The sequence below is a fragment of the Branchiostoma floridae genome, chromosome 6, assembly GCF_000003815.2.
Source record: "Branchiostoma floridae strain S238N-H82 chromosome 6, Bfl_VNyyK, whole genome shotgun sequence".
Classification (NCBI taxonomy): Eukaryota; Metazoa; Chordata; class Leptocardii; order Amphioxiformes; family Branchiostomatidae; genus Branchiostoma; species Branchiostoma floridae.
Genome location: NC_049984.1, coordinates 10,612,234 through 10,628,898, shown reverse-complemented (window position 1 = coordinate 10,628,898; position 16,665 = coordinate 10,612,234). Strand labels below are relative to the sequence as shown.

Genomic DNA, 16,665 nt, shown 5'->3' with positions numbered 1-16,665 from the left:
GTGTCTGTGGTGCAGAGGATAGCAGCACTGAGCCATAGTCAATGTGTGACAAAACCAGAGCCTGAATAACAGATCTCAATATACTTTTTGTGAAGTACTTCCTGTGTCGTCTTATTGTGGCTAGTATGCCTGCCATTTTATTCTTCGTTTTGTCAATATGCGATCCCCATGTGAGACGTTGGTCTATAGTGAGACCTAACAGTTCAGCCTGTTCTACATGTGTAATGTCTGTTCCATCTATTCTTAGTTCTAATTTGGGATTACGTTTTAGTTTTTGTTGCGTACCCATCATGATTGATTTAGTTTTTCCAATATTGAGAACAAGATGATTAGTTTGTACCCAATTCCAGATTCGCTCCAAGTCAGTCTGCAATTTGTATTTCAATTTTGCGACGGTGGGAGCCGATGCTGAGGGCGTTGAATCATCAGCGTACATGACTACTATACTATTTGTAACTGCGGGGAGATCATTGACAAATATAGAGAAAAGCAATGGACCCAGGCAGCTGCCTTGGGGAACGCCGCACCTGGATTCTTTATAAGAGGAAAAACTACCGTTAACGAATACAGCTTGTTTCCTGTTGCCAAGATAACTCTGTACCCACTTGATTGCCGATTCCTCAAAACCATAGCTCTTAAGCTTGGCTAAACAAATATCGTGGTTAATGACATCAAATGCCGCGCTAAAATCTAGCATAACGGCGCCAACCAAATTCCCTTTATCTATCTCCCCCAACCAGTAGTCAGACATTTGTATAAGGGCACTAGCTGTAGAGTGTGATTTTCTATACGCATGTTGGTTTTCGGAAATTATGTCATTGGAAACAAGGTAAGTTTGAATTTGTTTCTGGCATATCCTTTCCATGACCTTGCTAATTGCTGGTAACAGGCTGATGGGGCGACTGTTAGGTCCGCTAAGCGGGGCGGATTTATTCTTTATAAGTGGTAGAACCTTTGCTATCTTCCATAGTTGTTTTAAGCTCGCGACTAACCACGAGATCAGAAAGTTATAGCGATGTCTTACTGGTAACAGCCTTTCGCGTGTTCTTTCTGCACGCGCACGCATTGTACGGAGGCGCGTCGACATGTTTTACAGGCACTAGCGACATACAAGACGTTTGGTGGAAGTTCAGAAAGAGAACAGTTGCAACGTACCCGTGCCTCTTACATATATTGTAGATCATGATGAGGCTTTCTGCCCAAGTATGTGCTTTGTGCCGAAGGGCAATGTTCAATCTAAAGCGCTGTCAACTTCAAGGCTTGCTACGCTACTGATCCTTATCAGAAATCAACCATACTTCACACTTGGGACATGCAATATATTATACATTCCAAACAGGCTTCCCCACAGGCTGGCTGCCAATTCTCAAGAACACAGAAATCATTTCAATGTCATGTCCCTAACCTTCGACGACGGGTGAAATCTTTGGAAATCCATGGCATTCTTGCCAAAGCGTAGTCAGTCTGCGCAAGAGGTATTTCTCCGCTTTGACCCCAATAAACGTGGAGGCGCAAATCCTATCAGAAGGAATAGAGTATATTGCCTTTCTCGCAGTGTGTGTTTGGAGAAGTGCGTGGAAGATGGGCCCCACTTCGTGTTCCGTTTGCCAAGAGGGAGGGAACAGTGGATCTGGGGGCAATGATAAGAAAGGTATAAAACTACTATCAGGGAAAGAGATAGAGGTCAACACTGATAAAGGTATTTCGAGATTAAAGTTATGTTGAGAAATGCCATAACTGCAAAGTAGGCCAATTGCGACTGGAGGAACTAAGTCTATGTCTAGAGGAGTTCAGGTGGTCACTGCACAATCTATACAGCAGGTAAAACTGACTTTCGAAGAAACACACCAGCTTCGCAGGCGCGCAGTGCCACAGCTGGTTGTATTACATCGAATGACCTGTCACACATAGCCTTTGCACATCTAGCTGAAAGTGTCACATAAACCTACCTAGTGAGGATGTTCCATTGTACTTTCTAGCAGCGGGTTCCACACTATGATAATTCTAGGGAAAAACTTCTAGTGAAAATGGGTGTAGCGTGTTGAATACCCGGTGAGACTGTCGTAATAACGGACAGTAGAAATAAATGCTGAAGATGTTATCACCACTAGGTCGCTTGTTGTAAATTGCAGTAAAATGCCGCGTCATTATTTCATGTTATACCGCTGACGTATGGCATGAACGATGTCGATACGTTGTAAATTAGCACTTGATATTGCTGGGTATAACTAGATTATATGTGTGTGCGACCCTCTGCATTAGTTGTAAAAGCCTTTGCTAATATAATGACTTGTCATAAGTTTGGAGTAGTTAATTGCAGAATAATGTGTTGGAGCCGGTTTGATATGAGGTAATCTAAGGCCCAATCTATACACAGTTTTTACCGATATCGGTGGATGTGTCGGGAGGGATCTGGAACGCTGGCCGCGGGACACCCGTGGCGCTTGCAGTCATAAACAGCTATATAGCCTAATGAGCCCGCGTTGTATGCTAATGAGCCTTCCCGAAGTCGGGACACATCTACACGCGCGCGGAAGCTGTCGGGGACCCCTGCTAAGCTATCGGGGACCCCTGCTAAGCTTTCGTACGAATGGTCCGGACCTTTCGGGAGAAATTTTCCCGATATCGTAATGGCGATATAGCAGTTCCATCTAGACGATGAAAAAAAGCTGTCGGCGAATGGTTGTAGGCTCGCCGATATCGGGAAAAACTGTGTGTAGATCGTGCCTAACTTAAATGGACCCGGCAATAAGAATAGCTATTTTATCTCCACTTTCCCAAGGGGCAATCATCGCCATTCCCACACATTACTTCCAAGCATTTCTCCCCCGCTTCTAATGGATCTCCGTTAACAGCATCCTGCACGCTCGGGGCGATTATTTCTGAGAAAAAAGGAAACTGAAATGTCGGCTGCGCAGCTTCGTTATATCGCGAATAATGCTATGTTTTATTGATAGCGATTGCGTGAGTTATTGGTTTACTTTGTCAGCAGTAAACGTGTAACCTCCATGAAACAAATAAATGGAGCTATGGTTTAGTCAGCGTGTAGTGGTGTAGGTTTGGCACCGTAGCAGCTTCCTTCTAACTGTGTGGCGCGTGTCTATTGATCGTGTGATAAGAACGACAGTTTCCATAACCTGTCTCCCTTCGGGGCTCACAGCATGCACCATCGATCATAATTCCACAGTAAACCATTTCTGTTGATATTGATATCAAATATGTCGGACGTGCAGCTAGATAGGTCGAGGACGAGGGGACAATTTGTCATCCACACATTTGGATATCTGCGTGGAAGAGAGGGAGTGTTAAGAGAAGAATAATGCTGCGAAATGATGTGCGAATGATGTGTGGCAGTGTGTCTAACGAATGCACCCGCGGTTTCCTGGATTTAAAAAGAAAAGAAAAAAGAGCTAGAGGCAACCTCTCAGAACACTTAATGACAACCGCTCTAATCTGATACTATCTATAACCCTTGCTTACGTTGTCGTTTTTGACACAATAAACGCTACCAAATCGACACTTCATCCCATTCTCTGGGACATGATAAGTCTAAAGGATTGTGTGGGCCATGTGTAACAGTTTCTGAGCCTCTGATCCTGGAAACGCCCGCACATCAACATTCATGATAAAAGCCGCTTCAACCTACAGATAACGTTAGGTGTGTTGGTAGCAGCAATCAGTCAGTTGGAGTTGCTCCAAGGCTCGGCTGTTAACACAGGCCAATTGATACTGGCTGCGACAAACTTTCGAACAGTACTGGGTATAGTCGAATTTGAAAGAGTAGGATAGGTCTAAGAAATTAAATAAAGAGCCTATTTTGTGCTGTAATTGATACTCAATATAAATTTAGTTGTAGTACATGCCTGACTTTCCATGAGTTCTTTCTTCGTAGACTGGTATTGGTGCCATTTCTGCACTTTCTGGAATGACCATGTGTTTATAATACATGTAGTTACATGTACAACTTACAACTTATATGTTGGGTGATTCAACTTTATCAATAGCCACTATACGTGCTAAAAATCAAGTCTCTACACAGTTCGTGAAAATGTGGTTCGTGAAGCCGCCTCCGAAAATAACGCGCCACTAATATCCTCGCACTTTAAAAGTACCAGTAAAAATAGCGCCCTGGTGGATTCCAAACACGTGCGGCCGACCGTGCTGAGTATACGTTAGTAATTTTGTAAATAGTTCATGATTCTTCTAACGACTTGCCAACACCATTAGCAAGAATACCCCAATTGCTTCCCTACGGTGGCACCAATAGGCCACAAAAAGAAAGGCTTCCTGTATTTTACACGATTGCACGTTATACATACTTAGATAGGTATGATTACAATATGATGTTGAAAACAGCTATTTCTTCTGGACCGTAATAGGGAACACAGCTGCATTAACTTTTCCCGGCCATAGATAAACGCTAGCCTGATCAAATATCACTTAAAGCAGCCCGACCAACATCCGACTGACCTGCGGGGAGGGGCCAGTTACAGCCCTGGACAGCAGAGTTTGTGTTACACAGACTAGATAAGCGCCAACAACATGCAAATCCATCAAAACTGGGGTTAACAGTAAGTCCAACATTTGTGAGTAGACGTAATGACAGAAAAAAACGTTATTCAAATGGCGTAGCCAGCCAATGAATGAGCCCCACCACTCCCGGGTTAAGCCTTTCAACGTTGCGGTGCTGAAAGGGTTATTTATAACTACCATTTAGCAGACAGTTGATCAGCTCTGCGCGCCACAGTATATCCATCGCCCGGGGATATAAAGACGTGAAAGCATCCCTAAATAAGCGCACTACTCTTCATTAGTAGTAGTGATTTTTGTTTAGATATGTCACAGAGCAGGTACTGATAGCGATTGATGGCTAGGACTATTCTGGATCAGCAATACAAAAGGGATAAAGGCTTCCTTGCTGTTCATTGATGCTTTGTAGGAGCCAAAACACAATTTACGATGCATAACGAGGGATCGATATAGATAACTCCCGGCTAAACGTCTTCTCTCCATCAGCGCTGTCCAATCACCACCAAGTACGAGGAATCTCAGCTAGGTTTAATGACGCACGTACAGGCTCTTTAGTGGCTACGAATTGCTGCAAAAAAGAATGGGGGTTACTCTGTAGTCTTTGTTCATGCACACATAACCCATAAACAGGTCCCTGTGAGAACGGTTACGATATGTATCAGTTCAGAACGTATCGCTTCTGCGCAGATTTCCAGCGTTATCACGCCCAAGGCTATTCGTAGCATCTCATCCTTTCAGCCTCCAGTGTACTTAAAGTTAAAAGGGCGGTGATTTACCAGATTATCGGACGCACAGGCGTTCTCAGATGTCTCGATATAGCTGATGATTAACTCAGGGACTCATTTACATGAATGGATGCGGAAATGAATGCTGCATTTGTGATATATGGCGCAATGGTCGTCTTTTCTGTGGCTAAATTCTAACAGGGGCTCTGGCGGAATAATAGGGATTGATAGTTTGTTTGCTTCCCTTTTGCTCATCAGATTCAGACAAGATTGTAACATCTCTCATAGTGCGTTCCATGTGTCGCTGAGTTACAATAGACGTGTCTGTCTACTTCTGTCTACCCCCTGCCACGGAAACCCCACTCACTAATTTTAAAGAGAGGCGGTTCCTCGAGTACTATTTGATTAAGTTTTCCCCCAGTAGGGGAATACAGGAATACATATTGTTTTGGTCGGTGTGTTCTTTTTTATCATTTTATCATCAGGTTATCAGAGCATAGGCTGGATATTAGCCGTTACTCTAAACATGAACATTTTTTAAGATTTATTTTTCTCGCACACAATACTATAGGGCGGGTCTAATGGTAAAGCACTGTGTGCGAATAGCTAGACAAAAGGCTACGCGAAAATGTTACAATTCTAGCTCCACTAGTTGGGAGTACAGTGACACTTGTACATGACGCTGTAATAACACCAGGGGATTATGGTGTTACAGTGTTGTGGGTTGTGATAGAAATCAACGCATTTACTTGCTTACCAAACAAAGTACTAGTAGTTGCAAATGCCTAGGCCTTCTACTGTTGTTTTTCACCTTTGAGCTTCTGTATAAGTTTGTTCGATTTTTGCACGACATAGATATGTCTATATCTCTTGCACATAAATAATGTACCGTTTACTAGTGCGTTAAGATACTGGTGTCTAGACATATCGGTCATGGCACAGAGACATACCGCCGATGATTTGAGCCGTCACTACTGAAGTGAAGGTACAATCCGCGGCGGTCGAGCTATCCACAGCGTCCATGTTGGTAGTTGAAACAGCGCTGTTGAAAATGCGTGGTACAAACAAAGTGTGTAGAGAATCATTATCAGTGGCTTACCTTCACCATAGTATCCCCAGTCCTCTTCCAGCTGTGTCTCACCCGCCTCTGCCGCTCCCGACATGTTTCTCCACAGCTCTATACCTTCAACGGCTTCTTTGTATACCACGATGGACTCAACAGGTTCCTGGTCGAATGTCTTCTGATGACGACCTGAGCGATGCTTATACAGACTTCGATGATGATTTTGTCCAACGTACGGTGTAGAAAATTGGAAGCATCTGGCAGCGTCCGTGAATACCTCCTCGTAAAGCTCTAGGCTAGGGCAGTGTTGTGAATTAAAATTCACAGGTTGCTCGGAAAGTCCCTACTTTACGATCTCACGAAATGAGACTTGGTTGAATTACATGCACTTTTACAGACGTAGTCCTTCATGTAGTATGTGGTCTCCATGTCATAAATGATCGCACTAATCGTAATCCGGCACTAGGGAAAATAACACTTGAAAAAATGTCACGTATCAAATATAAAATACACCCTCTGGGCTATGGTGTGTACAGAAATAGTTTGAAACAATTAAAATCCGGGAGGGCGGGACAAGATCACCAAACCCGGCACTATGCTACAATACAGATCGATAACAGACCGAGAAATCGCATGTTTTGAAGACCCTTTGCTTTTACGGTAACGTTTTGGCAATCTGTCGCGCAATTACCTAAGTGAGGAAGCATCAGGTAATGATTTACCCTGATGACGTTCATTGTGAAGAGCTCTACAAACGGAGAACCAGCGCACTGGTAGCGGCCTGGAGCGAACTCGTAATTGGATCTTCATAAAAAGCAATAGACACGTAAGCACTCGAATTCCTCATTTTACATGTGCAGGTACCGTCTTTGTTTGTGCCTATATTATATATATACACCGACATATTTCGATTGAACTTACCAGCGTATAACATATTAGTTCCCCACTGTCAGGAATATGATGTATTTATGAATTTAATTATATCCAGAAAGTCAGAATCACTTACTTTTAAACCTATGATCATGAATCACATATCTCCAATCTGAAATAGGAAATACTGTCTTTCTACTTTGCCACTTCTCATTCTATATAATGAAATTTTGCTCCATTGTGTTAGTCTAGTGCTTATGTATCAGCTTCAATGCACAGTAGGTGATGTATGGCCACATGACTACTTTGTTCAGGCATGATAGATACTGCACTGTGACTTTTGTCAGATATATTTTATCATTCTTTTGATGCTTGACTAAGGTATTGACTTTGCATTAGGGACCTTTTAGGCATGCAAATATGTCTTCCTGTTCAGACCAGGTCTTGAACAGTTCTACAATATGGGTGCTTAGGAACACTCTATGGGCTATAATACATCAAACTGCTTCGTTTTCAACAATCTAACATACATCACAAAGTCTTGCTTCTAAGTAATCCATACTCCATCATATATCAATGTTCCAGTTGTACTGATATGAACTACATACACAATGAACAAGAAAAAAGAAGTACTTTGACAAATGTTGCTCCATGAATTTAATTGTAGATAAGGATTTGTATGTTATAATGCAGGATTAATTTACAGAGTAGGAGAGCCCATCACTCTCTTTTCAATTACATGTTATTGTAAAAATGCAACACATGATAAAATATCACTCAAGTACATTGCATTTGGCGTGCCTAAGAATTAAATAAAATTTGTATGAATTTCATCAAACTTGTATGAGTTTCATGAAAAATACAGGAAGCATCATCTTTGTGCCTGGTGGCACATAGATCAGCAATTTTCCTCGCTGTTTCAGTAGCTGAGTATATTTTTACAGGCAGGGGTGGCTAGCCCTTCCCCTCTAAAATGCTCGGTACACCCCCTCGAACACGTGACTCCCACTTTGTGTCCCTTTCTTTAGATGGGTGCAGCCCCAAGAATGCCCTTCCCAGGACTTGCCTCCCTCAGGGTCTCCTAGTCACCAAATAATTGGAACCACTCCTGAGCTTAAGTGTGATCAATTGGGATCTCGGGTAAAATTTTATCTGTACGTTTGTTTTCGCACAGTACTTCATACAAATAAAGAGATGTATGAAGGCTTAGGCAGCCATTGATATTGCTGTCAAACCAACAAAACCATCATGTTGCAGCCTTTTGTACGCAAGGAAAAATTGATAGCTATGAGTCATGTCATTATCTCAAGAAAACAACTATCATGTTCAAATTGTTGTTAACATTACTTTCAACCTTCCCCATTTTCAGAGACAATTTTCATTTTTTTTTCCACCTGGTATTGTTACTTTTGCTGTGAAGACACCATATCTGACAAGGTACCCTGCTCCTCTGCACAAACAGTATCATCATGCTCCAACTCTACTACTGAAGCTGCAGCTAACTGGCTTAACTTATCCTGGCTTCGTACAGACTTCATTTTGGCAACCCCTCTGTTGATCCCGAGGACAAATGTCGGCCTGATCCCCAGGTCTTCCCCTGGGTGGGCATTCCTGAGGTGGTGGGAGAAGTCGTACTGACTGTTGGTGTTGTAGGGACACCACTTACAGACGTACTGCTTCAACCCTTCGTGTTTCTTGGTCTTGAGAATGTGCTTACGCAGGTTCTCCACATTGTTGGCACGGTACGGGCAGTGGGGACAGTTGTATGGCTTCTCTCCTGTAAAACATGACAGAATGATATACAGAAAGAGATATTAGGTATACCAATATCTTGTAAATGTGTGTGAAATATCATTGTTAGAAACTGGCAGTTAAACTATCAGCAGAATGTGGTAACCAAATGATCTGAATTATGAAACTAAACCTCATCTAATCAACAATAGAAGTGACATTTGCTTTTGATGTACACTTTTAATTGTACAATATTTCCAAGACAATATTTGAGCATTTATTCAGATACACAATAAGAAGTTAAGGACATATTTTAAGCTAATGTTAGATACGAATTCATACATGTTACTGTAAATTCTGGAATCATAGCAACAATGCTCTCACCTGTGTGTGTGCGCTTGTGCCTGATGAGATGAGGCTGCCAGGTGGTAGCATAGTTGCACTGGTCACACTTGTGTGGTTTCTCAGCACTGTGTTTCCTCCGTTTGTGCCACTTCATCAGTTTTTCCGTGGTGGTTGCAAAGCCGCACTCCTCACACACAATACTCTTGTCTGCCTTGTGAACACTCTGGACGTGGTCAGTCAGTCCCTGTTTGAAAGTGGAAGCATAGGTACAACCGTCGTGGGGGCACTCAAAAGGTTTATGGCCCTCGTGGAGAGTCATGTGCCGTTGCAGATTCCCAGCAAAGCTCTTCCCACAAATGTCGCACAGTCTTCTTGGCTCCCCCTCCCCGTGCGTCTGTTGGTGTTTTTTCACTGCTGCCATACGGACTGCTGTGTAGTCACACTCGGGACACTTGAAGGGTTTGATGTTCAGGTGGCGCTTGACATGCATGCGAAGATCGGCCACCCATGCTGTAGAATAGGAGCAGTGTTGACACTTGTGTGGCTTCTCACCCAGATGGACTGCCTGAATGTGTCCTTTTAAACATGGACCTTTAGATACTGTCTTCCCACAGAACACACAGGTGCTTCCCCAGTACAGCATGTGCCTTCTCTCACGCCTGTGAATATTAAGATCCTCTTCTGTGGAAAACTTGGCATCACAATCACTGCACTCGTGTCCAGTTCTACGCCTTATAGTACCATGCACTTCCCTCTGGTGGGCAGCACAATCCTCGCTTGTTACAAACGTTTTGTCGCATTGCCCACAGAGGTGGAGGCTGTGAAATGTTTGAAAGTGTCTCCGTAGGGAAGCCTTGTAGGCAGTTCTAAAAGGACATTCACTGCAACAATACTGCTGTTCTAAGTCATCACTTTGTTCTGAATCAATCTTCTTGTCTAGACAAGTGCTTGACCTTTGGGCATTTCTTTTTCGTCTGAAGTTGTTCTCTGCTGGCGTTCCCTCTGATGGCAACTTTCTCTTCCTTCTCTGCCTACATATCCTTTTTGGTGCATTTAAGGAAGCTGCTAGTTTTGTAATATGTTCTTCACTCCCTTGATTTTTAACATCCTTTGAAGACATCTTTGTTCCATTGACTGTGGCATCAGTTGGTGGGCTATGGCAACTATCTAATTTTTCCTTTGAGTTATTTACAGAGGAAACCTGGTACTTGTGTCTTTTACTCGTAAAATGCCTGTTTAGTGCTGTAGCTGACAAGTATGTCTTGCAAACATTGCACCAGTGCTTGTTTACTGTACTTTTATCCTTGTCTTCATCCTCTTGTGGCTTGGTTTCAATACTTGTCTTTAATGCCTCGTCTTGCAACTTTGAACTTTGGTCTGTTGTTGATCTTTCCCTATCAATGTAAGGACGGATTTTATCAGACCGAGAACTAGGACCTTCCACATTGACTGTTCTGTCACTGTCTGTCTTCTGACTTTCCTTACATTGACTGCCAGTCTTAGTTTCTGTGGTCATGTGTAGAAACCCTTCTATGTTATACAGTCTGTGACTATTACTTCTTGTACATAGCAACCTCTGGTCTACTGTAGGAAGGTTGTTTGTGTCCAGAGCAGTGCTGAGCAATTCTTTCTCATCGGATGCTTCATTGGCTTGGTTCTTTTCTTGACTGCTGCCATCTTGAAAACTGCCAGTGGCTGAAATTGCTGTTTGATTGGGATGTCCATTTTCTGTTGTTGATTCTTTGTTTTGCATTGAACTTGTACTTGCATCATTGGAAGTACCCCTGACCAACAGTATTGCTGGACAGTTTTGCCTTTTGTGAAGAATGTACTGGTCAAGCCCTTTCACCACGGTATCACAGGCCAGACAGTGATGCTTGTCCATTGCCTCCAGCAAAGGCAGGTTCTGTTTATGATGTATAAAAAAATCTGTCTGTTACATGTAAAACAGTCCCTAAAACAGTCATGTAATACAGGTAATTCAGAGGGTGACGTTAATCTCTGAACAAAACACATGTTACTGTAATTCTTTAAATTTTTGTGGTTTTTGATATGTTTTCGCAGTGACCCCTTCACTGCAAAGTATTACCATACAATATGTGACTATATAGTAAGTGTAATGCTATCACAAACTTAAAACCACTGCAAACACTCACATTGCAATCTACCGGGGGTATTGCTACAAGATTCACAAACTTCAAGGTAATAATTGAGCTGGAATTAAATGTGACTTTTTCTTCTTTCAAATGACATTCATTATCAATCCCAGGAAAAACATTGGCAGGCAGTTTCACTTTGCACATGTACAACTAATAAGGAGCAATAGGGATGTCATAACCTCCTTAAGTGTAATAAGGACCATAGTAGAGACCTTATGTGCTGTCCTTTTAAGTAAAATCAAGGTCTCATATAACGTCCTTGGATTAGTTGGAAGAATCAATGAGGTTACAAAAACTTCCTTTGACTTTGAACTTGAAGAATGAGAAGGGGGCAAAGATACAAAGGGTGACTAATCATTGACTATGTGGAATCATTAGTTTACAGCGGTTAGTTTTATAACTCCAAAACAACTTACACAAGATCTGGACATTTCTGCGTCTTCTAGAGGGCCTCTGACTATCAATTCAGCCTTGCAAGCAAGGAACAAAATGTTTTGTAGCTATCCCAGCTGAAATCCTGTATACAAACAGTAGGGTATTGTTTTCCGAAGATTCGAATAACTGAATGAGCTTCAAAAGCGACCTAGATCATAGCAAATGAGTAAAAGTTTTCTTTGTATAGTTTAATCATTTTTTTATAATAAAAAATTATGAAATTATGTGTTGGAATGCTCAAATGGCTTACTTTTGTAAACATCATTTATGTCGTCAAATGATGCGCTATGTTTCCTTCCTTCGCCAGGTCAACTGGAGTGACGCGACCCGTTCAGGGTTCAGGGTAAGTTTTGGAAGTTTTCTTCGCTATGATAAACGATAAAGCTAAAATACTATTCATGCCGAGACCACGTAAACATATAGACATATGTGTTCATGTCGAAGGCTACATTTATCTAGAATCACGGCAATCTTTTAACGATTATTTTATGTTATGGGGAGGGGGGTTGCTTTAGGCGTGGACCGTAATTTTTGTCCAAACAATGGTTTTGCAGACTTCCTTGCTGGGATTAGCTTTCATTGATTACAAAGATAACGTTAAATGTATTTTCTGTGTGTTGGAACCCATTCTCTGCTTTGTGGTTACTGGTATTGGCAGTCTGGTATTGTGGTCAAATGCAATGTTTTTACTATTTAAAATAAGGCCCTTCACACGAGGGCAAGAAAATTTATATTTGCAAATACTTAATTCCGGTTGGTTCTGCTTGATTCCTGTTAATTCTGTTTCAGTGTGAAGGCCCTATAAACAAGCGTATAATTGCTAGCAAGCATCAATCTTTGCAGAGAAACTGTAAGTTTGGGGCAATCGCCTGATGAAACATGCCAGGGTGCCATCCTATTGTAGTCATACTCACCCAGGGGCCCCTGCACAGTGTTTACTGAGGGAGTGCATATGTGAGCCACCGTTAAACAAAAATTGCAGTATGGGAACCCCAGTCGTCCAGACAGGCAAGTATACAAAAGTAACGGGTTCCGCACTGGTGTTCCAGTGCTGAATCAATGGGTCGAATCGGCCTCAGCACTGGTTTTCCAGTGCTGAAGAAACGTCAGCACTGGTTTTCCAGTGCGGAACGGCCTTGTTCGAGTGCTGAAGCTCCCTCAGCACTGGAATTCCAGTGCTGAACCCAATGAGAGCACTGGATTTCCAGTGCTGAACTTCTCCGAGCACTGGTTTTCCAGTGCTGAACTGCCGTCAGCACTCGGGTACCAGTGCTGAACTCGCGGCAGAGGTTACCCAGTGCTGAAACCCAGGTTACCCAGTGCTGAAACCGCCGTCAGCACTGGAACCGAGTGCTGATATACAAAAGTAACGGGTTCAGCACTGGATTTACCAGTGCTCTGGAACTTTTCAGCACTGGAAGACCAGTGCTGTAAAAACTTCAGCTCTGGGCTTCCAGTGCTGACGTTTATAAAGCACTGGAACGTTCCAGTGCTGAACGTAATATTCGTGTACTAGTAGCATGCGTCCGTACGGCTGTCTGAGTTATTTCCTTTAGACTTAGGTATATCTATGCGTGTTATTTAATCTCCAAGCAGATCTTGCGTGGCACTAGCTTTTACTAGCTTTAGACTAGAGTAGACACTTGTGATATTGTTAATTGTGTATACAGTTAATGGCACTCAAGTTTCTTTTCGTTTGGTCAATTGATACGAAAATTTTAAATCAACAAATCACATATTCTATACTTGTGGCAAAGTAGTGTCTTTTTAGTCAGAGGTAGACTACTAACAGTTAGTCTGTGTGGTAAAGAGATCGCTTTTTTTCTTACAAATAATAGGTAGTTACAGGTGGACGACACATTCTGCTTGTGCGGCAAAGTAACATCATTTAAAAAACAATAGGTAGTCAGAGTTAGACAACTAACAGTTGGTCTATCTGTGTGGTAAAGAGATCGCTTGTTTTTTTTTTTTTACAAAGAATAGGTAGTTACAGATGGACGACACATTCTGCTTGTGCGGCAAAGTAGCATCATTTAAAAAACAATAGGTAGTCAGAGTTAGACAACTAACAGTTGGTCTATCTGTGTGGTAAAGAGATCGCTTGTTTTTTTGTTTTTTTTTACAAAGAATAGGTAGTTACAGGTGGACGACACATTCTGCTTGTGCGGCAAAGAAGCATCATTTAAAAACATTGTATAATACAGTTGTCCATTTATATTTTGTTACAGAATGTAAGTTCTTTTCACCAACTTTATACATTTTATACTCGGTTTCCAGTGCAGAATATTTGTCAGCACTGGATTTCCAGAGCTGAAATGTCCTCAGCACTGGAAATCCAGTGCTGATTGTAGTCTCAGCACTCGGTTTCCAGTGCTGACAGGAGGGCTTCGAGTGCTGAAGCTGCCTCAGCACTGGATTTCCAGTGCTGACGCCGGCTCAGCACTGGACTTCCAGTGCTGACGACCACTTCAGCACTGGTGTTCCAGTGCTGACAGAGGAGACCGTTACTTTTGTATATTTGCTCCAGACAGTATACTAAATTGTGACTGGTAATTTTTATATTTTTTATCAACTACTTCAGTAACATACATCAGTCACTGAGGTTTGGTGGCCATAGCATGGAAAAAATAGGATGGAAACCAGGTTATGATGACATGGCCATATATATTCTGTCAACTATGATCATACCTGTATATGGATGGTTCAACCAGTACTCTACTCTGCTCTACTCTTAACTGCTATTAAGTCTAGGCATAACGCACCAGCTTTGCAGCAACAACTGGTTACTATCACACTGAACATCTTGTCACACCTGAATCATTCATGTCTGTTATATATCATTCATAGCATTATCAATTGATACCCATGATGTTATATGATATCTAATGAAACCATGACTAAACACCATCTTTTGACTGTAGGTGCAGTAACAATGGAAGAGGAGGACGATGATACCCATCAGTGTCGGGCCTGCAAAATGGTCATCCAAGGACTGGACAACTACGTCCAGCACAGAAAGTTCTCTTGTGTTCGTCTGGCGGGCAAAAAGTCTCAGATAGATGAAGGTAAAACTTGCCACATTCCTGTGGCCAGTGACAGTGCCTCAAAATGTTCTGACTATTTTAGGGTCGCCAATTCAGAAGAAGATGACAAGGTAGACGTATTATCGGAGGCATTCACAGCTACATGCACCGACAAAACTGGTCCTGGCACACAGAATGAAAATCACCCTGGATCAAGCTCCTTCCAGAGTCCAATATCTGAAAGTGAAAGAGATGATGCTGAGAATGTGCATAGCCAGTCCCTTGAGGACACAGAAGAATCAGACAGACTTCCAATGATTATGACTGTGGAATGTGTGGATGTGGAGGATCAACCTGAAGAACCAAGGAAGATTCCATTCTTTCTACAACAACACACATCAAGGATGGACTTTTCCTGTAAGGCGTGTGCAATGGAGTTTAGCAACACCTTCAAACTCAAGCAACATTTTGCCAGCAAAGCACATCATATAAAAGTTGGCTATGCTAAAAAGAATGCTGAGAAAACCAAGGAGAACGGGTCAGGAGAAGGTGAAAGATCCAGGAGTCCTTCCATGGCCATGACAGTGGACTGTGTCAATGATGATTTCAGCTCTGACGACGGTTGTGGATTTGGTCCAGAAGACATAGAGGATGGAGACAGACTTCATGATGAAGACACTCCTGATGCCACAGATTCTGCTTCAAAGATGGATACTGACGTACAGGATACCTACTGTGACGTATGTAAATATGATTACGGTTATCCATCCAGGTTAAAGGCACACCTTAAGACTGAAAAGCACCTCAGAGTAGTGGCAGCTCTTGGCGGTACAGCCCAAAGTGAGAGCTATTGTGAAGTTTGTCAAAAGGATTTTTGGTCCTATTCGAAATTGGAAAAACACCTTTCTAGTAAAAGACATATCCAAGCAGCCGGTAAAGCCACAACCAATACCAGGGAGAAGTCTAACAAGGATACAACAGTCAAAGTGGGGGAAGATATCAAGAGAGGCAATGAAGGACAGGATACCTACTGTGACATATGTAAATATGAGTACAGTTATCCATCTAGATTAGAAGCACACCTTAAAACTGAGAAACACCTGAGAGCAGCAGCAGCCCTTGGTGAAACAGTCAATGATGAAGACTCTCCCGATGCCACCACAGACATTCCCAATGAGACAGCTGGCATGAAGTCAGAGACGGAAAGCAGCATGCAAAATGTTGAGGAATCTGCAACCAGAAATCAAGGGGAAGCCGTGAAAGAAGAGAGTAACAGGGAAGAAGCCAGTAAGGAGACCAATGTTGATGTCACCACGGAAAGGAACATGCAAAATGATCGCAGGGTTCGGAGTGAGAAGAAACGAAAGAAAAGGAAGAAGAAATTGACTCAGATTGATAATTCTGATTGTTCTTCAGCTGTAGATCCTGATGAGCACCCTGAAGCATCAGATGACAATGTTTACAGGAAGAAGGCAAGAAATAATGGAACTGCCCCCAATCATGCAAAGCTTAAACGAAAAAGGAAGAAGTACAGAGAACGTGTGAAAGTTGGCAAGAAACTTGCATGCAAGTATTGTAACACGGACTTTTCCACTGCATCTCACCTGTACAAACATGCAGTAAGGTATCTTGAAAAAAAAGGAGATCACAACCCTCTTTATCTGTGTTACCCTTGTAGGCATGTGGCCTACAGCAGCGAGGGATATGTAGAGCTTTGTGAAACACACGAGGCACATTGTTTATCAGGAGTTGTACAATCACACTGAAGAGAAGCAAGAAAGTTA

The 16,665-nt window shown here is 42.4% G+C and overlaps 2 protein-coding genes across 3 annotated transcripts; one reads left to right on the top strand and one right to left on the bottom strand.

Moving 5' to 3' along the window:
* Positions 1-7,829: 7,829 nt before the first annotated feature.
* LOC118417952 (zinc finger protein 2 homolog) lies at positions 7,830-11,960 on the bottom strand. Of its 2 annotated transcripts, none has more exons than XM_035823716.1 (3): positions 11,840-11,960; positions 9,304-11,170; positions 7,830-8,965 (listed from the first exon to the last, which is right to left on the bottom strand). In XM_035823716.1, the coding sequence occupies exons 1-3, from the start codon at positions 11,852-11,854 to the stop codon at positions 8,592-8,594; spliced, it is 2,256 nt and encodes a 751-aa protein (XP_035679609.1). In that variant the 5' UTR covers positions 11,855-11,960; the 3' UTR covers positions 7,830-8,591. The 2 variants fall into 2 exon arrangements, with proteins under 2 accessions (XP_035679609.1, XP_035679608.1); XM_035823715.1 differs by having other exon boundaries at positions 9,304-11,173; positions 11,840-11,957.
* Positions 11,961-12,099: 139 nt separating this feature from the next.
* LOC118417832 (gastrula zinc finger protein xFG20-1-like) lies at positions 12,100-16,582 on the top strand (the record flags this gene model as incomplete). Its single annotated transcript, XM_035823580.1, is given in 3 exon segments — positions 12,100-12,201; positions 12,648-12,708; positions 14,780-16,582. Coding segments are annotated over 3 exon segments (1,966 nt in total), but the record flags the coding sequence as incomplete, so codon positions are not given.
* Positions 16,583-16,665: the final 83 nt, after the last annotated feature.